This window comes from Chelmon rostratus, chromosome 6 (genome assembly GCF_017976325.1).
Source record: "Chelmon rostratus isolate fCheRos1 chromosome 6, fCheRos1.pri, whole genome shotgun sequence".
Lineage (NCBI taxonomy): Eukaryota > Metazoa > Chordata > Actinopteri > Chaetodontiformes > Chaetodontidae > Chelmon > Chelmon rostratus.
The window spans coordinates 1,759,260-1,784,156 of NC_055663.1; the positions used below are offsets into that span (position 1 = coordinate 1,759,260).

Consider the following 24,897-nt stretch of genomic DNA (forward strand, 5'->3'; position numbering starts at 1 on the left):
GGTGCTGGTAGGCAGAGTTTGTTACTTTTGGACAAACGTACATCAGGGTTCATCAGTCTTCCCACCTATCTCTCGGCATGTTTCCTAAAATGTTGAACTATTTCCTTAAATGTAACGTTGACAGTCTTGAGGCTGGTCTAATAAACTACAGCATGCCCCGAAGTCCAAAACGGGTCACATGGCATGTCTGCTGCAAGTGGGTTCCCACATGATGACAACAGAATTATGACAGAACAAGATTTAAGAAACTCTGTGTCACATTACCCAGTGTTGTGCATTTCCTCTCACCAGTTTGCTGTGTAGCCCGAAATCCTCTGGCCACCAAATAACTTCATGGTGGATTAATATAATTAAGTAATTATGAAATCCAGCTATTAAATTATGGTCAATGGGCAGTGATCAAAGCCCAAATGCAACACAAACAGAATTGTTTATGTCTTTATAATTGTAACTACAGGGTTGTGTATGACACACACAGGACCACAGAGAAACAAAAAGGCAATTAAGGAAACAGTCTGACTCAGAAAGGGCCGGCTTTTGGATTTGAGTGGCCTCAGGTGTATAATGGACATCAGTATTTTACCATGCTCTGGTAAAGAGTTCTTTGGAATAAGCCCAAGATTTCATGCATAATGAATCCTGTAAAATGGTTCTATGTTGAACTGTTTAGGGGAGCCATATACCATCTGTCAAAGGTTCAATACAAAACCACTTAAAGTAAAGTGTGGAAGTGCCCAACGCAAAACATTCACAGGAGACAAAAATATTGTTCCAGCATGTTTTTTGTTCTCTTTCCTGTCATCCAGAGTTTCTCAACCTTTGGGTCAGGACCTCATGTGCTGCCAAACTATTTGTCAAGTAGCCATATGCTGTGCGTGCAAAGGCATTTTACTGCAGCGAGAGGCACCCAAATCTGTCCCAAATTAGACAGCCAGGCCTGGAGGGAATTTTCCCAAAGCTATTTTTTGGCTGAAGCAGACCTGGTTATGATTAGCATCAGTATTTTTCACAGCAGTCGAGGAATAATCCCTAGACACACACATTCTCAGTGTCGGCAAATCAGTTTGCCTCCAACACAAGCCACACGCATTTGCATAATGAGAGCCAGGTTGTAAGAAGCATGTTGCTTATGTAATGTTACACCTGATATGTGTTAGTAGATGAGTATTGGGGCCTTATTTCTTCCTAAAAAACAATGAATAAACAGGTAAAAATAAACAATACCATCACATCTTTATCCTGGGACATTTTGACTTTACTTTTACATCTGGACCCAAAAAACACAATAACTTATGTTATTGCATGATTTCATGGAAACAGGGAATTATTCTTGGTTTAAAAAAACAAAAACAAAAACGTGTATAAAAATTACACTGTCTGCTTAGCAGGGATCAGGCTGAATCTGATCTGCCTAAGACACAGTAAATATTTTGCTTTAAAACATCTTTTTAAATATGGAGGGAGGACAATGAAAGTGGAGAATGACAGCAGCAGTGGATGAGTGGATGGAATGAATGAAAAGCAGCAGTTTCTCAGCTGTCGCCCTCTGCTGTCAGAATGCTTCACTCCGGGGATAAATGTGAAAATAAGACACACTGACACGTTTAAGCACAGGTTCAAAATAAAAGCCAGCACTCACAGGAACCTCTCCTGGTCCCAGTTCACTGATTAAGATGCTTGCTGCAATACTTGATCAGGACTTCTTTTGTTGACATTGTCTTTATGTCCTCATTGTTCAATAGATCACAGTGCTGTCTGCACAAAGTAGTACATGCAAAACCAACCAGGTTCCTCTGTTCAATGTTTTGTTTTTTGAAAGATGAGATTTAAGAAGGTGCTGCACCTTATTAAAAACTCAATACAGAAATGACCATAAAGCATTGCCATTACACCAAATACAGAAGTATTAAATGATTGTGCTATATGGGCTATGCATGGAAAATTTATATTACTTTTGTTCATCAAAAAGTCATTCACAGACAAAGAAACGTATAGTACATTAGCCTATAGAGACATTTGGGGTCAGTCAGGCTCCAGATAGGTTTGACTTTGAATTAGTCCTTTTATGAAAACAACGGAAACTATCTGCAGAGCTAGAGACCACTAAAGACCCTAGTGACCTTAGAGTGTAACATGGAGCATGTTACAGTATGATATCAGTAGGGGGCGCTCAGCTTACACAGAGCATTGGGCAGATAAACCAACTACAGCACTGTGGTTTGGGATGTAGCTAAAGGCCAAAGCATGTATTGTATGTGTGAACATGCAGAGAAACAGTGTCAGGGTGACTACAGATTACATTATGCAAACTTGTAAAATCAGTGGTATTGTTCATCAGACCAAACACTGATTAGTCAAGCAGAGAGGGATATAATAATGTGGTTGTTTTTGCTTTCTTATTTACTTGTTCTTGTTATCTTAATCTTTCTGTTGGCCTGACTAAGGTGTAGACTACCATCTGCCTCACACAGGCTGCTGTAGTTAGCTGACAGCGAGGAATCTCACCTGGAGACCAGTGACAAAAAACCTACTTCAAAGGTTCTTCACAGATCTCAGAGACAAATCAAGTACAAAACAGCACATTCTCAGTGTGAAATCTGAAGCCATCTACAGCGTTATCAGACAAAGTCAAAATGTAAAACAGTCAAAGTCTTTATTTCAATGCTAAACTTTTGGTCAGTAATGTTGTCTCTGAAGAATTATTTCAAAAAGCAATAGTACATAGAAGAATGGAGATTGGCTGTAAAAACAATGAGATTGAGTTGATTTTTTTCTCACCACTGTCACCAAGTACTTGCTCAGGGGGAGACTGTTGGTCTCTGTAGATTAAAATGGATGGTCCTGACCTGCTCTATATGGAAAGTTTCTTGAGACAACTTCTGTTGTGATTTGGTGCTGTCTAAATAAAACTGAACTGAACTGAATGGAGTGCAGGGGAATTAACAGTAAGCACTATACAGTCACGTGAACAAAGTTTTATGGGGACTGCCACTTTTATTAAATTTTGTTCACATACATAAAACATGTGCACCGTAGCCAAAAATGCCTATTTACAAAAAAGAAATTGATATACACAAATGAATTATAATACAACAAAAGAGAAACTTAAGTCCTTCAGCAATCCGTACAACAACAGAGCAAAAATGAACAAAACTTATTTCTTGACACCTTGTAAAGTTTTTGTGCAGGTATTCTTTTATTACAAGGAAATAAAGTGTTTATATATTACAAAAATTAGGTGCACATCAAATATGCAAGCTGTGGCCCACATTCTCTTGGCGTATGAGGGGTAAAAAAAAAAAAAAAAAGCTTTCTGAAGATTTATCAGTGAAACCTTGTTTAACTCACTACACCATCACTTACTTTCAGTGCATTAAAGTTATCTACACTAATTACAAATGTAACTTAAGTAAGTGTTGTGTTTGCAAGGTTTTTTTGGTGAGCAAACACATATAGTCTGTGATTTCAAATGTAACTGGGCCATTAAACTCAACCAACAAAGGATAAATTCAAACTCTTATCGTGTTTCCATCCAAAGGCAGATGAATTACGTATTAACTAAAGACTGAGGCCGATAACTCACAACCCATCTTTGAACAGAATGCTAATGTAGAACTAATGACTGCATCCTCCTGAAAACACTGTCAAACAGTGTGTCTAACTGGAACAACTGATGCTGGAACAGATTCAACCAAACTTTAAATTCTCATCACAGACTATCAGAGCAGCAAATTCAGTTTCAGCACCTGAGTTCTTCCACAGCTTTTCAGAGATCAGTTATAAACACCACATATGAGAAGCTACACACAGCTATGTGCCTAATCACAGGAAAAAAAAGTCATTATAATGTTCTTGTGATCACTGAGCCAATTTCTGCCAAAACAATGACTATCTAAAGTAAATTATTATCAATAAAAAAGGATTTCTGACTGAAAAGGAATGGTCCCTTCAAAAAAATCACCTGGATTCAGAAAGGCAATAATCTGGAACATTTTCAGGGGATAGAGATGGACAGTGCTGCCTCAAAATATTGTCCTCACACATGCCTAAAGGTCATTCTTTAATCTGGTTAGCCACACACTACTATCCAAACATGGCTTTTTGGGATGTCTGTCCAAAATTAACTAACCACTAATAGCGATTTTAAGATAATGATAATGATCTCATCATGCTTTCTGAAAGCACACTATAAAAAAATAGAAGCTAAAAACAAACAAAAAAAAATCTGTGGTACTTTAAAACTCAGCACTCCCTGTTGATGCTCCCTCCTAACTGCTGAAACTGGTACAGCCCAGTGCGACCCTGAATTGACTCCGTTCAGGACATAAGAAGTTTATAACTAATGTGTTGGGGAAAAAAAATAAAAAAACCTCATCTGATCAATATAGACTTTGCTGCTTGACAAATATGGCCCTATGTTAACATTCTGCTTCGGTACACACCAGTGTTGTCCACCTTTATCAGTTTGAGAGCAAAGGAGGAGGGACAGAAAAACAAATCATCATAAAACAAAAAAAAAAGATTTTTGCCAACAGCAGCTAGTTTGATGATCAGTATTATTGTAAAATAATATTTCAGACAAACTTTCAGTGTCCTCCAGGCTGGAAGAAATAAATTACTTTATGCTAATGTGTATATTCTTGCATGTGTGTGTCTGCTGGGCCAGTTCTTTTTATCCCAGCAGCAGCCCAGACAGGGCATTCAGGTCTCTCATGTACGGGTTGTCACTGAGGATGCGGTCGATCCGTTGCTTTTGGTCGGGGAAGATGTCATACAACTTCTGTTTCAACTCTGACGTCTCTCCCGGTGACCGCTGGGGAGGGGTTGAGGGCGAAGGGGAAGGTGAACGGCGGGGTGGGTGCCATTCGGGAGGACCAGAGTGGGGCCAGTGTGCGGTGGGGTGCGGCATCAGGGAGGGAGGGGGCTGGGGCGTGGAGGCGGGGGTCCAAGGAGCCGAGTGGAGGGCCTGCACATAAACCGGCTGCTGTTGCTGAGAGGACGGACGGAAATCTGGGGGTCTCAGAGGGGGAGGGGTGACTGGAACTTTCCTGACAAGGATAAACAGAGACAGGGAGAGTGTGAAAGGATGTGATGGAGAACATATGCCAACATTTACTGCAACACAAGACCCCACAATGGTTCAACCATTATTTGTATACAATTCTAAGTAGAAATACAAGAGTCATTCCAATAATCAAAAGGACAGATTTTACAGGTTTCCTCCGGGCCTGAACCTTACACACATCTGTAAGCAAAACATACCTGTTGTCCTTACGCAGGAACGTGTCCAGATGAGGTCCATTTCTTCCCAGAGGGTCATCAGGGATCATGAAGTGGTCCTCCACAAAAGTAAACTGAAGCAACCTGTTGGTGAGAAGGAAAGAAATAGACTGTTTCATGAAGTGAAATGTGATTTCTTAAAAAAAAAAAACAATAAAAAAACAATTGTAATTTCAGAGTGTAAGGGCACAGTTTGAAAGCTTTTCTAACAGATTGATGTAAACTCTGAGCAGTCTCTTTAACATGGCAATTTACATGTCCTTCCACAAATTTGTGAAATTGCCACAGTAATTAGGCACCTACAGCAGGGTTTCTCAAAGTCTGGACCTCTGAACCAAATGACTAGCCATCCCCTGGAGCCGACAACAACTGACTGCACTATGGGATGTAACTCCAGAACACCAGAGTTGTTTGAGAATCACAAAGCTTGTCTATTAGACACAAGAGGTGACACTTGGCTTTATTTCCATCAGCAAACTATTGTATTGAGTCTCAAACTAAGGTTTGGTTGGTTTTTTTTAAACTTTTTTTTGTCGAGATAAGGACTCATTGGTAGTTGAACTGTGGGTTTTATGTCTGTCTAATTTTAAGTCTGTTCACACTGATATAAATAAAAATGACATTAATTTTGTAAGAAAGTTAAAGTATAAAAAAATAGCAGGCCTAAATAAATAAATACGTTCTAAGTATCTGCTGGGAAAAAATCTGGCAGTTAGACAAATCTAGTAGAGGACCCTTGACACCTCGGGCTATAAACAGAAAGTTTTCTATTTGGAACTAATTTTCCTATCAATCAATAAACTGTTAGTGATGTTGAATATACATTGTAGCTGGAGAGCACTCACAGTGATCCTGTTCCCAGATAAACGTGGTTTTAATGTGGCTTATTCTCCAACCATTTACAACATGGTTATGGTAACTGCTGGAGAGAGTGCTGTGTGTTGTTGCTGCAGAGTTCACACATTACCGTCACACCAAAGAATTTGCAATCAGCTCCTAAATCGGAGACACAGAGTGTGTCCCATTTCCTCTAGCACATGATTTCTACAAGGGTAAATGTAGTTGTAAGAATATATCCGAAACAGAAATACATATGGACTAACTGTCTGAGTCTTGTTTGCCTCCGTTTGTGCTGGATTAAATATCATATAGCTTTGAAAGAAAACAATCCAAACTTTCTTCATTACAATTAATCACGTTAAGATGTTATTCTGTTAACCAAGTGAAGTGAACAGTACATAGTTCTGGTTACTAATCCCCCTCAAACTAATTCATCTGGAAAAGGTAACAAGCCATATCAAATTCTTATTAAAACAATGTATTTAAAATCTAAATTAACCTGCAAAAACATAGCTGCAATTTTGTCTGCTTGTAACCTTAAAAATGTGAGATCTTTTTTGTAGTTTTTTGGTATGCATTAGTTTTGAATCATATTCTCTGGGAATTTCCCTTAAAATAAAAAAAATCAACGTTCTTGTTATATAGTATTACACACACACAGAAAAGTGCTTTTGATTCTGTTGCAACTTTTTTCTGCGTGAATGTTGCTTTTCAGGCTCGTTTCAGGTTTGCTCTTCACTTTAAGCACTATAAGATTGTTGGTAACTGTAAATAAACTGACAGTTAATAAAGACCACATCCTTAGCATGTGTCATCCAGCTGACAGTCTGCTTCACAGGACACCCCAGTATCACATTACATAAGGGAACATGTAAAAGAATGACTGGCTCAGCTGTGTATACATAACACACAATCACCTCTCTTGAATGATCTTGCGCCAGGTGTCAGAGGTGTCGACAAAATCCCTCAGGTTGTCATTTGTTACAATGACCCCATCTGTTTTTTCTGCTAAGTGGAGCAGGAACCTGAGAGAGAGAGGGAGAGAGAGGAGGGAGGATTAAATGCTCAGGATTTTCCAAGAGTTCCAGGGTCAGAAGCTCAGCCGCTATAGCCCACAGAGGGAAATCCACCAGTACAGGTACACCTTGTGTGCTGAGTCAGGATGAGTTTTTAAGTTGGTTAATTTTTCACAATCTGTCCTACACACTTCCCCAACATCACACAACAGAGCAGTTACTGCAGTTTTTTAAATCATAATACACCACTTTTACCAGACCTCTGCTAGATCTGTCCTCTAGTTACTGAGCTTACTCATGTCTATTGTCAAATTAAAGTATGACTGTAGTTGGGGATGGGTGGGGTGAGATATTTATATAAGAGGAGATAAGTTCATAATGGAACCAAAATGGCCAGACATAATTGAGTAGTTCAAACCCTGGCTCTGAGGAAGCATGTGTTTCCCCTTGTTGGCCTTGCTGCTGTCTAGATACAAAGAATTCAAGATTGGTGGACTCTCTCGTGAAAGGTACCTGGTTTAATCAAAGGTGTAAAGCTGTATGTGTGTGTGTACCTGTCATCATGTGAGGATATCCTCTGGCCACAGACCTCTCTGGAGGGAGTGAAGGAGAGCAGTCTCAGGTCTTCTAGCTGGTTTAGAAAATGTTGCTCTGTGATAAAATAAAGGCAATTACATTTATATAACATGACAACAAAATGAAAAAAAAACAAAAAAAACCAATCACAAATTGGTTAGCTCCTGCATGCATACAGGTTTGTTGAAAAGTTGGGTCAATGGTTTAAAATTCTTAAAGTTTAAAAATTGTAAAAGTCTTTATTACCAGAATTCCTGAAATGCAAATATATTTAATTTCCACTTTACACTGGAAACAGTCAAATAATGTGTTTGGACAGATGTACCTTAATACTGAATTTGAAATGAAATAGGTTATGACTATGAGGTTATAGTGATGACTTCAGTATTAATTGGACCCCATAGACAGTGTCCACAAAAAGCTCCCTAGATTCTTTTCTATACACACTCAAACACCCTTAAAGTTGAAAGTCAGCCCTTTGAACTGCTAGTCCCAATTTCATTAAAAATCCAGTGAGCGAGAGTAAAGAGCCAAAACAATGACAAACATCACTGTTTGATTCCTTGAACACTGCCCTGTATACACCTCCACATGTGTACCTGTTGTGAGTCGGTCTCTCTTCTGACGCCACTGAGGGACAAATACTGTGATTTCTCTGTGGCCCCGCCTCCAAAATGTCTCTACAGCCAGCGCTATTCCTCGACAGGAAAAGAAGCGATGAAGACCGTGACTGGAGAGATGGGGACGGGGAGAAAAAAGGAGAAAGGAGTCATGCAGACAATTCAGGACTGTTTGACGACGCTGCAGTTTGCATTGTCTGGACCACTGAGGGCTATGGCCAACAAAAAGGGTATAAATGTGGTTTAAAGCAAGAAAATGTATTGTATCAGACACAAGGTTTCCAGTGACATGACAGAAGAAGAAAGAAAGAAAGAAAACCAACAAAACAGCAACAACAATTAATAGGAATTTAGGCCCAGAGGACCAGCACATGCCTAATAACAATGGGCATGTGCTGGTATGGGTCAGAGCTGTTCCAACGACTGTTGAAAAAGAGAGTGATGAATTACACTAGAGCATGAAGAGATTATCCAACCAGTAAAATCACAGTGGAAACCTGGACACAACCTGATGAGGGAAACATCTCTGAGCTCAGAGAATAAGTTTACATAACCTAATGACCTCTTTCAGGATCATGACATATTTTCATCCTAAAACCTGCACTAGAGACATTATCATCATCAATCGATCAATTGTGGCCTTTTGTTTTCAAAAAACTACAAACAATTGAATTTACAGATCCATAAAATGTGCTCAATAACTATTGTCTTTCCTGTATTCCTACAGAGTAGAGGAATGTGAGTATTGTGGTTTTAACGGACTTAAAACTGTGTCTTGCATCATAAAAACAATAATTTTCTTTCATCCTGTGTGATGTCAGGCCAGAGGTGACCTGTATTTTTCTGTTTAGGCATACTTTTGTTAAAGAAGGAGGGAGGGAGGACAAAGGCAAAAGGGAGGGAGAGTGGAAGTGACATACAATACTAAAGGACTGTAAAAGTGAGATGTCAAAGCAAGGTAATCTGGGATGAACACTGTGGCAACACATCAGTACTGAGTGAGGGGAAAAACTGCACTCCATCCTTCCTCACGTGATACAAACAACAGCAAAGCCCCTCTTTGCTGCACAATTTCTGGATAAAACAGAAACTCCATACTATTTTTTACAAGAAAAGGCCTTTCTTCTCAAAAACACCCCATATTACACCTCAACAATCAATCACCCCATCAATGTTATCATACTGATAAAACTGTTTTACTCTCTGTCAGACACACTCACACAAAAGTGATGAGTAACAACATTATGTAAATGTGTGGGCTGACTTTCAGTGCACCGACACAAGGAGGGTTGTAGCTGCGCCCAACACACTGTAAAAGATGGTTTGTTTAGTTTGAGTATGACTGAAAGTGTGAGTGTGAGTGTGTGTGTGTGCGGCACAGACTCACGCCATAGCCACGTTGCTGCCATCTATGATGATGTGTCTGAGCTCCTGACGTCCTGGCTCATTTGGCAGCTTCAGAGTGTAAGGAGTTCTCAGTGATTGATGGAAACGAGCCAAACCAGTCACCGGGGGAAGTGGGGGGTCGTTTGCAGGAGTCCTTGCTCCGATTCCATGAAACCCCATGTGGCCAATGGTCTGATAAGGAGAGGCTGACGGCCGGGTGATGGGCTGAGCTGACTGAAGACAAAAATGAAAACCATGATGTATAAAATATTAGAAAGACAAGGAGACGATTTGCATCAATGACCACAGCCCACACATGGACACAGCTCAACAAGATTAGTGTGTGGAAAAGCTAGGTGACATGGTAAAAACTTACTTACTTTACATTTTAAACCTTCTGCCATCATAAAATACACAAAGCTGTACAAACAGAATGCATGATCAAATAATATATATAAACTTTGCAAATCCAGCAGGAGTTATTAACCCCCTTAACAATGAACAACATTCATATTATAGATACTTTCCAGGCATATTTTAAGATGTTCAATGTTTTATTACACAAAAAAAGCTATCAATCATCTTGTTTAAAAATTCTTCAAACTACATTTAATTGTCCCTTACTGTGTGTGAATATGCACATACTACTAATTTCAAATTAGTCTGGACACAAGATGCCTCCCACCTCACTGAAGTCCGTTGTCAGTGGGTGCAACAACTTACAAAACCACTCTTGGATCATTTTTCAGATAAAACAATAAAATAAAAAAGTTTGGGCTAATTAAATTCAAAAAGGCTTAAATTTGGCTCAGATGCAGCTGCCTCTGTTTGAAGTCAACACCCTGTAGTCTCGAGTAATAGCCTCTCTCAATACTGAAGGCTACTGTGCCACAGACAGGAACTGCTCTGATGAGTGAGCAGAGCTGTATGTCAATGGGAAGGGAGCAGATATTGCTGAAGTTGCAACAGACATCACAATCTTATTATTGATTTCTATGACGACAAGCATTCCCGCTCCCAGTTAGACCAGTGAAAATGCCCAGTCATAGCCTACGAGATTTCACTAAATGGAGGCGAAAATGACCGTTTCATAATCATTGTGCTTCAGACTAAAACACAGCACACATCAGTCTTGCCTATCTTTTCACTGCAACTCTGCATTGAGATTTAGGGAATGATTAGTTTAAAAAGTAGCAGTAGCAGTAAAACTGTATCTCACACTACGATGGCAAAATTTAACAACTGATCCATAGGGATCAAGGACTTTCTACGTTCTGATACACTACCTTTTTGCACATCACACTTGTTTATGTTCCATACTGAACAGTGACTGGCTCCCACACTAGTTGTGATGTCATAAATTATCTTTCAGTTAAGGTTCCTCCTTTAGCGCATTAATGCGAGAATGGTTTTCTAATGTCAAACTGTGCACAAACATCTCTCTGCACAGTGAAGCTCAAACATCCAAGTAAAGTAACAATAAGCAAAACACATGTATGAGCGGAGGGGGACATAAACATAATACCTACACTTGGGGTTGAAGCTAAAGAGGTGGTGGTGGTCAGCCACTGAGGCGTGCTGCGCAGCGCTGTCACACTCTCAACTTTCACTGATCCTCCCAAAGTCTGAGTCCCACCTCTCGACAAGTAGTCCCTCTGTGAGACGCCGCCCCCTCCCCGTGCCAAGTAGTCTGTTCTGGATCCTGACTGAGTGTCCTGGTGTGCCACTGTCATCATGCGGGATGTCCTGCCATCTGCTGTTTTGGTATTCGTGGGAATAACATCATCATCATCGTCAATGGTAATAACCTCGTAGTTTCCTGCTCCTCCCTGAGCACTAGAGCTTCTCTTGATAGTGATGGCCTGAAATGAGATATATGATTTTTGTTATTTTGGGAGAAAACCTGGATGCATTACACAATTCTGTTGTCTTGATTAATGATATAATACCATTTAAAAATCACTCATTAAGAAATTAGTCAACATCATTTAAAAATTACATTTTTTTCAAACTTTATAACACCACACAATTGTTAGCAGATATGAGTATTCAAGGTTTACTATGCAGGGATTGTAAGTTAAGATTTGTAAACAGTATTTGGTGCTGAGTGCACCATTTTCATAGCTGCCTCTTTAATGCGTGCTGCTTACAGTCTGGCACCTGGTTTCTACCCTATTTCTAAAGTCCTGACCTCACCTGTGTAGTGCGCCAAAATGTGCAATGAAATGAGGTCACAGCATGTGAAGAGACTACAAAGCAATACTTAATGTCTAGCAAGATGAATCATGTGATATGAAGCAAGAAGAAAAAACAAAATGCTGAACTGAGAGACAGCAGACTTTCTGTGAAGTGTGTACCTGCTGAGTGCTGGTCTCGCTGCCACTGCACTGCCTCCGGTGGCCCAAACCGTTACTCCTGCCTCCACGCTGGTTGGGCTTAATGTTCTCTGTAGACCTGCCCGGGTCAACCAACACTCTGCTCAGCTCACGCTCCTTCTCTCTGAATCGAGAGACTGTTGAGGAGGAGGGGTACGATGAGGAGGGAGTGTCTGGGGAGTTCAATCGTCCTTCTCTTACACCTCCTTTTGACCACTCTTCACAACGCTTGGTCTCCTCAACAATTTTCTCCAGAACGAGGAAAGTATCTTCTGTCTGTCCCGCCTCCTTGACGACACGCTCCACCACTTCCTGCTGGTAACCCATGGTTCTGAAGAAATTTGAGTTTGAACAAATCTTTCAGTAACAGGCTGTCTAAAAAAACAATACTCACATGCCTACACAGTATGTAAGCTGGAAGAGTTAAGTGATGGCAGTTATTGTTCCTCTTGTTAATACTGGCTGTCAATGCGTTTCTACAAAACATATATTAGACACATATTAGCTTCTGCTAAACATTAGGTTGTATTTTTGCACAGAATGAGGACTATAGATTTGAATCCCCAGCTTTTGCATTAAAATACCATTGAGAGGTTATGTCTTCATGGTCAGACGAAACAATTAGCAATTACTAAGTCTTTCTATGAGCATGTGGAGATTAGGGGATGGTTTTTAAATAGTCATTACATTACAAAAAAATTGAATAGACTGTTGCCTTGACTTCAAAATATATTTTCCCTTCTTTTAACCTGCGTGGGTGTGACATAGTGCATCGGATCTTGAGGGAAGTAGATCTCTTGTTTGTGAGTGTAAGAGTGACGAATACCTGCACGCTATCGCAGCCACCGTAAAGTACCTGCTGCAGTGAGTGACTTACAATATTAAATATCAATATTAAAGTACTCAGTATGAGGCAGGCTAAAATAGTCTACAGAAACCAGTTTGCTCCCAACTATGGTAAGACAGGTAAGGCTAGCTGCTAGCATATCACAAGCCTACAACAACTTTGCACAGTCATTTGAGAGCAAAGCACTCTCACTCTGTGTGTGTGTGGGGTTGAAGAATGGTTGAATAACTCCCAGTCAATATTGAATATTAGAACACAGCACTCTTACTCAATTATGATTGGTCAATTGGCAAATTTAGCAGTGTTGATATCTTGTTAGAACACGGCACTCTTAAATACTCAATTCTGATTGGTCAATCGCCAAAATTCATTGGTGTTTGTTTCTCGACAGACGACTGCCTGCTCAGGAATTCCTAACAGTTATTGGCTAAAGAGGCAATCTGTTAATGTACCGAGCTCAATAACAAATCGCCAGCTGATCTGAGTGGCAAAATATGGAGCATTTTGCGGACATTACCTTTAATTTGTTTGGAGAGGACAAAACATTTGGCTTGAGAATGACATGTCCCCAGCAAAAAAGACAAGAAAAGTAAAGAACAACGGTGGACCGACAGGAGAAGCAATATTAAGGCAAAAGAGACTTGAGGACATAGAGATCGACCAGACTGAAGCGGACAGACACAAAAAAAAAAAACACCAAGAAAAACACAACATGAGCGATCGACCTGCTAAAAGACTGCTTAGTGGAGACAAAACTGGAGACAGATTTTTTTAAATGTATGACGCTGAACGCAGAAATCAGCTGCTGCAGGACTTTTATCCATCAGTATGAAATAATAGCGGTAAACCAAACTCTGTCACCAGCTACGTCTCTCTCAGTCTGGAATATCCCTTCACTTCTCCACATTTGACATGATTTCTCTGAATAACTGTAAAGAAATAAGTTCTCCTGCCTGCGCACAGTGCAGAACCTGCTCACTATACATTATCTGCTTGAAATAGCCATCCCTAATCAAGATGTGCATTAAGAGTAACTTGAAAAATGTAGACCTATACTTCAACATACAAGAACGAAGACAAATAATAAGTTCACAATTCATCTAAAACTGTGTATAACCTGATACAAAACCAAACAGAAAATATAAATACAAAGTCAAAATTCTCATGCTCTACTTGACCAATAACTACATAATTTGACTAACAAGTAATCCTCGTCGAATGTATTAATGATTCATTCCTTTGCAAACATTTCAAACTATTATGACCTTTACCTGAAGAAATTGACCAAGCAGCGGAGGTTGGTTTCTGGGCTGACTGCCTCACCATCGTCTGAGACTGCTTCTCCAGAGTCCAACATGATCGGACCGACTATAGTATTTGCTTTTGCTGAAGAGGAGAGGGACGATGAAGCAGAGGGGGTTTTGGATCTACAGCTGCTACTGCTCCCCCGGCCTTCTCTGTCCCTCTGTCGGTCCCTCTCTCTGGCTCTATCTGGTGACTCGTCCCTCCGCTCCAGAGAATACTGTCTCTTTGTGTCCCGAGTCTCGCTCTCAGATGAGCGTCGCTTGTGTGAGGGCCGAGTGCCGTTGAGCAGGACGGCCTCTGGACCTATCGCTACTACTGTTTTACTCCCTCCACTGACAGAAGCTGCTCCGGTTCCTTTCTCCTCAAAGCTGGTGTCCAGGATGCGGTTGGAGAGCTCCGTCACAGGTGTGCTACTCTGCGAGCGGTCCTGGTCAACCTCTCCAATGCTGGGATGCAGCGTCTGGTTGAGCTGAGCCTGGGAGAGGAAACACGCGACAATCACTATAATCACAACGGTTAAGAAAGTACAATAAAATTCCCCTCCAATGTAAATGCTTGCCGTGGTCATAGTTCATATCGTACTTCCCTGTGTGTAGTACGTGGTTCTCTTTACCAAAAGAGTTGCTGTCACATATGAAGTGACATGAAATTTTTTGTTTCACTTACTGTACAGCAGCCAAACTTATCTGACCTGAACTGTTTCATAAGCTACTCTGAACTAGAATGGCAGCCGAATGCACAAAAGTAACACTTGGAAAGCAGCACAAAGAAGCTTTTATAAACTTTTAATAGGGTTGTAAGTTTAATCAATGTACACTGAATGGCTTGAAAGTTAAAATTGCCCAACAAAAACTCAAAATCATCAGATCATATGTTTTTGATTTGTCACTGTAAAAGTATCACTTAAGACCCACACTAATGCTCAAGTTTCTCAAAACCTTGGACAATCATGTTTGTACATGTTTCTTGACCCTGAGATCAGACTAAAACAGAGACAGATCTACAGAACTCTGTCAGGTGTCAAAAATACGTCTCAAGCTTTTTAGTCTCAGAAATGTTTAGTTGTTGGAGATGAGAGTTTTCTGCAGAAGAGGAACAATCAACAATCTGGCTTTCTGTGACTAATATAAAGGTATCCTGGAGACAAGGACAAACAGACCACAGCAGTGGTGTGGGCAGAAAAACATTTGGATGGGGCTGTTAAAAACTGGAGAGTGGATATTCTGTTTTGTTTTTGATTGTCCTGCTATCCCAAACCTGTGCATGGGATAAAAAAAAACAATAACAAAAAAAAAATATTTACTATATTACTGCCAGATTATGAACACATGCTCAAGACATAATAGGCTCCAACATGGACTGCAGGCGTAACTGTGATAAGCTCTCAGAGTGAAAATTGAAAGCCAAGATATCACACCATTAAGCAGCTTAAATGTCTCAAACAGAAAGAAAACACAACTTTACCACTCTAAATGCAAAGCCAACAATTTGTGCAATTACTTTCATTAATATATAGTGATAAACAATACAACAATCTTAAAACTCCAGTGTAGGGTGCAACAAACAATTATTTTTATATTTCCTTTTCACATTCCAATCTGCCAATGAACTGAGAAATCACAATTTCCCAGAGTCCAAAGTGACGTCTTCAGATTGCTTCTTTTCCAACCAGCAGTCCAAAACCCAAAGACTGACAGCAGCAGCTTCTTACCCATGCAAGAAGTTGAAAAATGACTGAAACAATTTATCACTACAGTTGGAAACGAATTGTTTTTTAATCAATTAATGAATCAACAGTTGCAGCTCTACTCCAGTGCACCTTCACTGACTGCGTCATATCCATTATCAATGACCACAGTGTTTATTGTCATTTAAAAGCCACAGCTGGTATAACAGTAGTGTCTTATTTTACTAGTAGGTAGTAGGTAGGTAGCTTGTGGGGCTTGGAGATGAATATGAAGATGATTTCAACGTTATGAATGTGCCAGCTGACATTCCAGTGACAGTCAAGTCAATCAGTTCAGACGAGTGGTGGTCACTGATGAATGGAGAAGCATTTCTCTCTACACTGCAAGGTGTCATTGGAAGTTTTGAAATGACCCTTAGGAGTGAATTTAAAAATTTGAAAACATTTTGGGGGCAAATGTCTAGCACGTACATGACGGAAGAACAGGTGGCATTTCCCAACTTTATTTAGTCTTTCAGCTACTCATTGACAACAGAGGATTTGGCATCTGACACTCATGCAGTTCCTCTTGCATAAGTCAATATGCAGCTTCCTGATATGTGGTCACAGCTCTGTGATCTGCCTACTATTCCACATCTGTTGTAGACAGCTGCTGCTCTTGGTGCTTGATGACTTCCCTAAAGTGCATTTGACAACAGTGCTGCAAAACAGCTGCTTTGGAAAAGTTTAGAAAATGTGACAAAAAGAAATAAGTATTTTTTGGCCCAAATCCACTGCAGGAGAACATCAGGCTTCAGTTTAGTCTGACCACTTATTTATCACATCCAGCACCATCAGCACTTTACTGACTGATCCAGATTTTGAACTCGAGCATGTACCAGTTGATCTTTTCAACTCGAGATACTGTCGGTTTGGATGCACTTCTTGCTGCAGCACCGATGTAGGCATCTACAGACGGGTGTACCACAAGGATCTTAGCTTAGATGTATTTTATTTTCTCTGTACATGTAACCCCATAGTCACAAGCACAAATTGAAGCTTATGACCTAGTACCACTTTCTGGTTATGGCAAGAAATCTTGCTATTTTATTTGACCCTGATGTTAAATTTGATAAACACATAAGTCGGCTTTTTACCATGTAAGAGTTAAGCAAGGTCAACCACTTTTCTGTTAGAGATGCTAGACAATAGTCCATGCTTTTATTTCTTCTTGCCTGGATTACTGCAACACACTATATTTTGGAGTCATCTGACTGCTATGTTACACCTTCAGCTAGCAGACATCTGGCTGCGTTTTGCAGTCTGCTAACAAAAATAAAACAACAAACAATTTGCGCCATATTACTCAGATTTTAATGTCACTGCACTGGTTATCAGTGAATTTTAGACCATATTTAAAGCTCTGAACGAGCTAGCTCCAGCATATCTGCATGACTGTGTGCAACCCCACTGTCCTACTAGAATACTAAGGTTATCTGATAAGCTGCTACTTTTCCATCCCAGACAGCCATATGGTTGGAATATTTCCAAAGCTTGACTCCACAGTGCATACATTTTCACATGCAACTGTCACAGGTCAACCACAGCCACATGAATATTCCACACTTTTTAGGTCCGGGCCTATCAACTTGCCCACTCTGCCTGCTAAGAGCAAGAATTACATTCACTTCAGTCACAATGAGATATTAGAGAAAATATTAAAGATGTTTTTTTTTCTAAAACAGCTGTACTGTTTCCTGTACAGGACTATATCTACACAGCATAGAAATAGCTGACAAAATTAACACTGGTTTGACTAATGACCATATTTCAGTTCAGCAATGGTCCGGACAGGCACCAGACACCTCACCTTTCAAAACATAAAATCTCACAGGTCATTGAGACATCCATTAGACCTTATAATCCCAACTATTCCCCAGTAGATACATTTCACTGTTTTCTAAATATGCTATCCAAAGGCACACAGCTGGACACAGTGGTTATGTCATGCTGTAGTAAATCAGATTAAAAAAGGTATACACTAACCAGGGAGGACGTGGGGCTATAAGCCAGTCCCAGTAACTCTTCCTTCAGGGCACTGGGCAGCAGAAGAAGCTCCATAGTGTACTTATCATCCCTTTCCTCCACAAAGGACTTGAATGCTCGTTTCACAGCGGGCTCTCTGTCACTTAGTAGACTTCGCTTCTCCTGGATAAAAAACACACACACTTAATGCTTTAGTGTATTTTTAGTCTTTTCCTTTAAGTAGGGTGCAATTAATCATTATTTATGTTACTAATTAATCTGATGATTAACTTGTCTCTTAAATTATTATTAACTTGGTCTATTACTGAAAATAGGCTTCAAGAGGCATGCTTTGTCACAAGATGTTACATTTACTATCATATAAATTGAAAAGAATGAATTTGAGAAGTTGGAACCAGCTAATTTTGGTATGTATGTAAAAATGATCGAAATGTTAAATGATCAAATTGCTGCCCATTCATTTGTGGTTGATGGACAACACAATTGAGTAGTTGGTTAAGCTCTACTTTGTAGGATTAAATGTTTTCAGTAGATTAGGAAAGTTGCTGTAAAGTCTTCTCTTATGGCTAGATTTACATTCAAAACAGTGAAGAGTGAGGTGGCTGAACAGTACTCGGGTTCTCGATATGCACTTAAAAATTGTCCATTCATCTATTATTATACTACTGTATAATAAAATTGTGTGTGATCACAGATTGTTGGTCCCCCTACCTGGAATAATGCTACAAATTGCTGAACTCTGCTCTGAGCCATCACTACGGGTTCAGCCCGGCCCAACAATCGCAGGCAGCCAGGCTCAGGCACTAGAACTTCAGCACTTGTGTCCCGTATAAGCCTGTCCAGGAAAAGGCCCCGAGCACCAGCAAAAATACAGTGCATGTCCACTGGGTACCGTTCTTCTTTCTGCAGTTCGGGGTCACATAGTCCTCGAACATATTCCTGCATAACAAGGAGAAGACAAAACTGTATGTCAATTACAATTACTATATAATGTATGATGAAAACTGTGTTTTGCAGCTTGATAGACAAACCATGGAAAATCTAAAAAAAAAAAGTAAGACAGCAGATATTCTGATAAATTCATAAGTGCAACTAGGCACGCACGCAGGCAGGCACCTACGTACGCACACCTGCATGAATACACGCAAGCATGCACGCACACCTCCTGACACGTGCTGAAACCAAACACTTGTCATTGATTCAGGGAATCTCTTCACTCTGGGAAATGTTCAGGTGACTCAGCTGCAGGTGGTAACTTCCTTAAAGATATCATGAAATATTTCTTTAGTGTTAATGTGTGAAAAAAAATGACATGATTCAACAATGACAGAGTGGGAGAGAAAGAGAGGATGTCAGATTTCCAGACTCTGAACCAGATCACAAATATTTGATGGGTGTGATTTTCAGTAGGTCCTCTGCAATAACCAAATGATCTATAGAAAGCAACCCATTGGCATTCTCTCCATGAGCTTCACGAGGTCGTCACCTGGAATGGTTTTCAGCTTAACAGGTGTGACTTGTCAAAAGCAAACAAGTGGAATTTTTTGCCTTCTACAAGTGTTTGAGACCACCGGTGCCAAGATAGCTAGTATACAGTAAACAGCCCTATTTAACTACCTGGTAATCCATGTTGTGGCAAGAACCACTCAACTAAGTAAAGAGAAACAACTGTCCATCATTACCTTAAGACATGAAGGTCAGTCAAGGCTCAAAATTTCAAGAAGTTTAAATGTATCTTCAGGTGCATCACCATCAATCGCTATGATAAAACTGACACTCATTAGGTCAGGAAGATCAAGAATTATCTCTGCAGAGGATAACTTTTTACAGTTACCAGCCTCAGAAATCTCAGATTAAAGCCCAGACAAGTGCTTTGCAGAGTTGCAGCAGAGACATCTCAACACGAACTGTTCAGAGGAGCCTGCGTGAATCAGCCCTTCATGGTGAAATTGCTGCAAAAACCACTACTGAAGGAGACCAACAAAAGAAAAGAATTGCTTGGATCAAGAAACACAAAGAGGCAGTGGAAATCTGTACTTTGGTCTGATGAGTCTAAGAGTCTTAACTGAGGAGCTCAAGGGCCCGTCATAATAGCCTGCACTGGAGCCCGTCGTTACTAACTTACACCACGGTCTGCATGTGTGGTTCCCACGATGAAGCACAGAGGAGGAGGTGTGATGGTGGTTTGCTGTTGACACCATTAGCAGCTTGGCTACCCAAGCACTCTGCAGGGACATGCCCTCCCATTGGGTTTGTGTTTCATGGGACCATCATTTGATTTCAACAGGACAATGACCCAAAACACATCTCCAAGCTATGTAAGGGCTATTTGACCAAGAAGGAGAGACAGGGAATGCTGCATCAAATGACATGGCCATCGAATCAAACCAGATTGGGATGAGATGGACCGCAGAGTGAAGGAAAAGCAGCCAACAAGCGCTCAGCGTACACACTAGAATTCCTTCAGACTGTTGGAAAAGCTAATCAGGTGACAACCTCTTGAAGCTGAGTGAGAAAATGCAAAAACTGTGCTAAGATGTCTTAAAAGAAAAAGATACTTTGAAGAATCTAAAATATCAAACATATTTTGCTTTCTCTACACTCTTTTTGTGCCCATATGTGTTTTTTGATATCTTCAGTATTTACTTTTTTTTCCCATTACTGGGTAAGTCCAACATATTTGAGTCCCTCCAATCAAAATGTCCAGCGAAAATAATTCCTGATTTCGAGGTGAAAATATTCCAGCTTCACATGATGTTTCCCCCACTGCTCCTCTGATGAGAGGCCTCTCTCTCTCCCCTCCCAATTTGGTGAATTAAAAGTATATTTCAACCAATCCAGAGTTAGTGATGATTGTTGGAACAGTGTAAAGATGAACCAAGAAGGTTTTGATGAGTTTGTGTGTCTGAATTAAGTGTGTTTTGCAATGATAAAATTGCTTCTGTTTCTGTTAATCACATCTGGTGGCTTTGGTGAGAGCGATATAACACCTGTCTCTGCTTAAGCAAAGCAGATCTTGCGCTTTCACAAAAAGGAATCTCTGCAGGGATCCTTTCTATAATGTTGTCAGACACTTATTAAAACAATCTGAGCTTGTCAGTGGCAAAAACAAACACTTTTAGGGGACATACTTTGATGGTGCACAAACACCCAGAGGGATTACATTTCAGTCTGTTTTGTGGCTGCCGGCTACAGTGCTCTCATTCAATACTGAAAAGATACTGACTAATGGAGACAACAAAAATTTACTGTCTCCATTTGTCACTTGGACACAAAAAACACAGAGAAATAGTGTCCATAATCAGATAATATGTGACCTGAATTCCTCCTCTTTGTCCAGGACATTGAAATCTTCCAAAATATGTGGACCAGCACCAACTGGAAACTGAACACACATCACTCTGACTGAGTGTAAATGAATATACAAGTAGTATGACTCTCGTTGCATTGGTTTTTCCTCTCAAGTAGATGTGCAAAAACAGACATTCGAATGGATCATACCTATGTGTTGTTTTAGTAGGAATATTCAAATGTTATATTTTGCCAACTCTGACAGCTGTATACTGTAGCAAGTATGGGCATGTGAGTAATTGGACACAAACTAATCTGACTATCCACTATGTAGAACGCAAATAAACACAGAATGCAATCATTTGCAAACAAATTGTGTTTGCTGACAAAGGTTTTACCACCTGTTCCTGAGCCCATGTGGTAATATTCTCTATACCAAGAGGCAATTACATTTGTGTAAGTGGACACTGTGGGGACCAGACTTTCAAATAATAATAAGAAAAATGATAGTTTGTAATTATTCTATTACTGTCATTGCCCTGCTCTACAGACAGACTGAAAAGTCTGTCTATCTATCTGTCTGTCTGTTTAATGTTTTAACTTTCTTACAAAATTAATGTTATTTCTAGCCTATATCAGGGTGAACAGACTAAAAAAGAAAACATGGAAAATCCAAAATAATAACTAGATACTTAATTGCTCTCAGACCTCTGCCAAGAAGGCAGTCAGTGCTCTACAATACAATAAAATACAAAACCCACAGTTTAACTACCAATGAATGAGTCCTTATCTCAACCAAAAATTGTCTTCAGGATTCCTGAGAGGCGAACAAAAATACTCAGTTTGAGACTCAATCCAACAGCTGGCATGAAAATAAACTTAAGTGACAATTCCTGCATCTAAAAAGACAAGCTTCCATTCAGCGCAACTCCAGATGTACCTCCCGTAGTCTAGCCAATCCGCTGCTGTCACCTCCAGGGAATGCCCAGCAGGGAGCTGAGGAGTTCACTGGTGGGTCCATGGCGTAGAGAGGACGGAGATGGAGAATAATCTGATTTTGTATAACGGCTGAACAATGAATTATAGACTGGCTCGTTTTCAGGGGTTGGCAATCTAATCAACGATCACTCTCGGTACGAACTGGGCCTCTTTCACTGGTGAGTAACTTCAGATGGGTGCATTTTGTAAATCCATTAACATTCTGAGGAAGCCGGGTGTGGCCTGCCACGGCACCAGTTGATGACCATTGCTTTAAATAATTAAGTGTTTCACATAGTGGGGACCCTGCCGCATCCTTGCTTGTGAACAACTCAGCCTTTCAAGGATGCCTCTTTCATGCAAAATCATGATATGATCACCTGTTGCCAAATAACATGTGTACCTTGAGCATTCCACAACATTCCCAGCCTTTTGTTGCCCCTGTCCCAACTGACAACTGTGTTGTCGTGCTGCCATCAAATTAAGAAAAGGCTCATATTCACAAAAATCAATGAGGTTGATGAGGTCTTTGCACTGTTTTCAAATGAGTTCAAGCCAAAAGGGATCAGTAAATGATCACATTCTGTTTTATTTATGCTTTACAGCCAAGGGCCGGAGGGAGTCTGGTTCGGGGACCACAGGATCTTATCTCTGCTTTTTGCGGATGATGTTGTCCTTTTGGCTTCTTCGAACCAGGACCTGTGTTGCATGTGTTGGGGCAGTTTGCAGCCGAGTTCGCACTCGGCTGGGATGAGAATCAGCACCTCCAAGTCCGAGGCTATGGTTCTCCACTGGAAAAAGGTGGCTTGCCCCCTTAGGGTTGGAGGAGAGCTCCTGCCTCAAGTGGAGGAGTTCAAGTATCTTGGGATCTTGTTCACAAGTGAGGGAAGGATGGAGCGTGAGATTGACAGGTGGATCGGTGCGGCAGCAGCAGTAATGCGGTCGTTGTACTGTCTGTCGTGTTGAAGAAGGAGCTGAGCCAAAAGGCAAAACTCTTTATTTACCAGTCAATCTACGTTCCTACCCTCACCTATGGTCATGAACTTTGGGTCATGACCTAAAGAACGAGATCTCGGATACAAGTGGCTGAAATGAGTTTCCTCGGCAGGGTGGCGGGGCGCTCCCTTAGAGATAGGGTGAGGAGCTCTGTCACTCGGGAGAAGCTCAGAGTAGAGCTGCTGCTGCTCCTCCACCTTGAGAGGATCCAGCTGAGGTGGCTCGGGCATCTATATGGGATGCCTCCTGGACGCCTTCCTGGGAGGGTGTTCCGGGCATTCCCCACTGGGAAGAGGCCGGGGAAGACCCAGGTCACGCTGGAGAGACTATGTAACTCGGCTGGCCTGGGAACGCCTCGGGGTCCCCCCGGAAGAGCTGGAGGAGGTGTCTGGGGAGAGGGAAGTCTGGGCATCCCTGCTGCCCTCGCGACCCGGCCCCAGATAAGCGGAAGAAGATGGATGGATGGACTATATTGTTAATTGCTTAATCATTCCTGTATATATTGCTCATTGTTTATTTTATAGTTGTGCACAACTTGACTTACTGTTCAGTCATATTTATTTATCTTTTTATTTATTGTCTTTTTGTCCTCATTGAGCTGCATGTCTTTTTTTCTATGCAAGTACATTGAATGCAATGTTTAAACCGTGGTCAAATTCCTTGTTTGTGCATAAATACTTGCCAAAAAAGCCAATTCTGATTCTGAAGATATGGCCAGAAAGTATTAAATTGGAAATAAAAGTTGCATGACTGATACCAGAAAAACATTTTGTCCTTGATAACTGCATGCCCGCAATAACAGAAATTTTATGACGATTGGGAAAGAAAATGCGGCAATTGATCACATGCATGACGGGGACTAACAAAAACTACAGCTTCATTGTGATTGATCAACAGTTTCCTGCCCTAATCACATGCTGTGGCTGGTAACACACTACTTGTTTCACACAACTGTATATACATGAAACTTTGAGTTATTTTAACGCAAACAACCGAAACATGTAAACATGCGCCTATATTTGAACGTACATCAGTCATGAACTAATAAAAATACATTTTGAATGTGAAATGTACAGTCTATGACATGTGGGAGTGTGTTCATCACAACTCTGTGTCACAGTTAACTGTTGGTTTGTTGAAATTGCAAGTGAAACACTACAACAAGCCCTCACCTTCGCCTTTGACACGTCTTCTCTATTTCCTCTGAGCTGCAGCCATATCTGACGTGATGTTTTGCTACCGTGCGGCTGTCCCGTGTGGTCCAACAGTCCAATAATTGTGAATTTAACTTTAAAAACCTGCTCCACTCGAGGCCTGGCGCATTTCAGCTCCTCTTCTTTATCCTCCAGCACGGTAAACTCGTCCACAGTGGGGGCCTCTTGCTGTTGCCTCGCGACTGACGCAGGGAGCCTACTGGCCGGCTGCTCCGGGCACGTTAGCTCGGTGACTCGTCTCATTCCGAGGAGGGGCCGCGTTGTTGACATTCCGCCTCTCAGTCTGACCGTCGCTCCTGACAACGACGTCTCAATATTCAAACCGTTCGGCGCTGTTAGTAACCTTTGGCGTTTTCATTGTCTCTTTTGGTGTGTATTCCAGAGTAACGAACGACAATTACAGTGTCTCACAACATGAACACTGACGAAGAGCTTGCTTACTAACTCGGAAGCCCCGAGTG

The 24,897-nt window shown here is 40.8% G+C and overlaps 1 protein-coding gene across 1 annotated transcript; it reads right to left on the bottom strand.

Moving 5' to 3' along the window:
* Positions 1–2,985: 2,985 nt before the first annotated feature.
* On the bottom strand, positions 2,986–24,878 carry n4bp1 (nedd4 binding protein 1). Its single transcript, XM_041938839.1, has 12 exons — positions 24,395–24,878; positions 18,669–18,896; positions 17,958–18,119; positions 14,212–14,720; positions 12,076–12,424; positions 11,248–11,580; positions 9,720–9,952; positions 8,312–8,442; positions 7,691–7,787; positions 7,038–7,145; positions 5,263–5,364; positions 2,986–5,048 (listed from the first exon to the last, which is right to left on the bottom strand). The coding sequence occupies exons 1-12, from the start codon at positions 24,704–24,706 to the stop codon at positions 4,673–4,675; spliced, it is 2,940 nt and encodes a 979-aa protein (XP_041794773.1). The 5' UTR covers positions 24,707–24,878; the 3' UTR covers positions 2,986–4,672.
* Between the last annotated feature and the right edge of the window lie 19 nt (positions 24,879–24,897).

Bases quoted from the DNA above. Each gene is read 5' to 3' on its own strand.
- n4bp1 (XM_041938839.1), bottom strand. From the start codon at position 24,706: ATGTCAACAACGCGGCCCCTCCTCGGAATGAGACGAGTCACCGAGCTA. The intron at 11,581-12,075 runs GTACACACTTCA...ATCTCATTTCAG, and splicing joins GCGAGACCAGCACTCAGCAG to GCCATCACTATCAAGAGAAG. The intron at 5,365-7,037 runs GTGATTGTGTGT...TCTCACCAACAG, and splicing joins CGCAAGATCATTCAAGAGAG to GTTGCTTCAGTTTACTTTTG.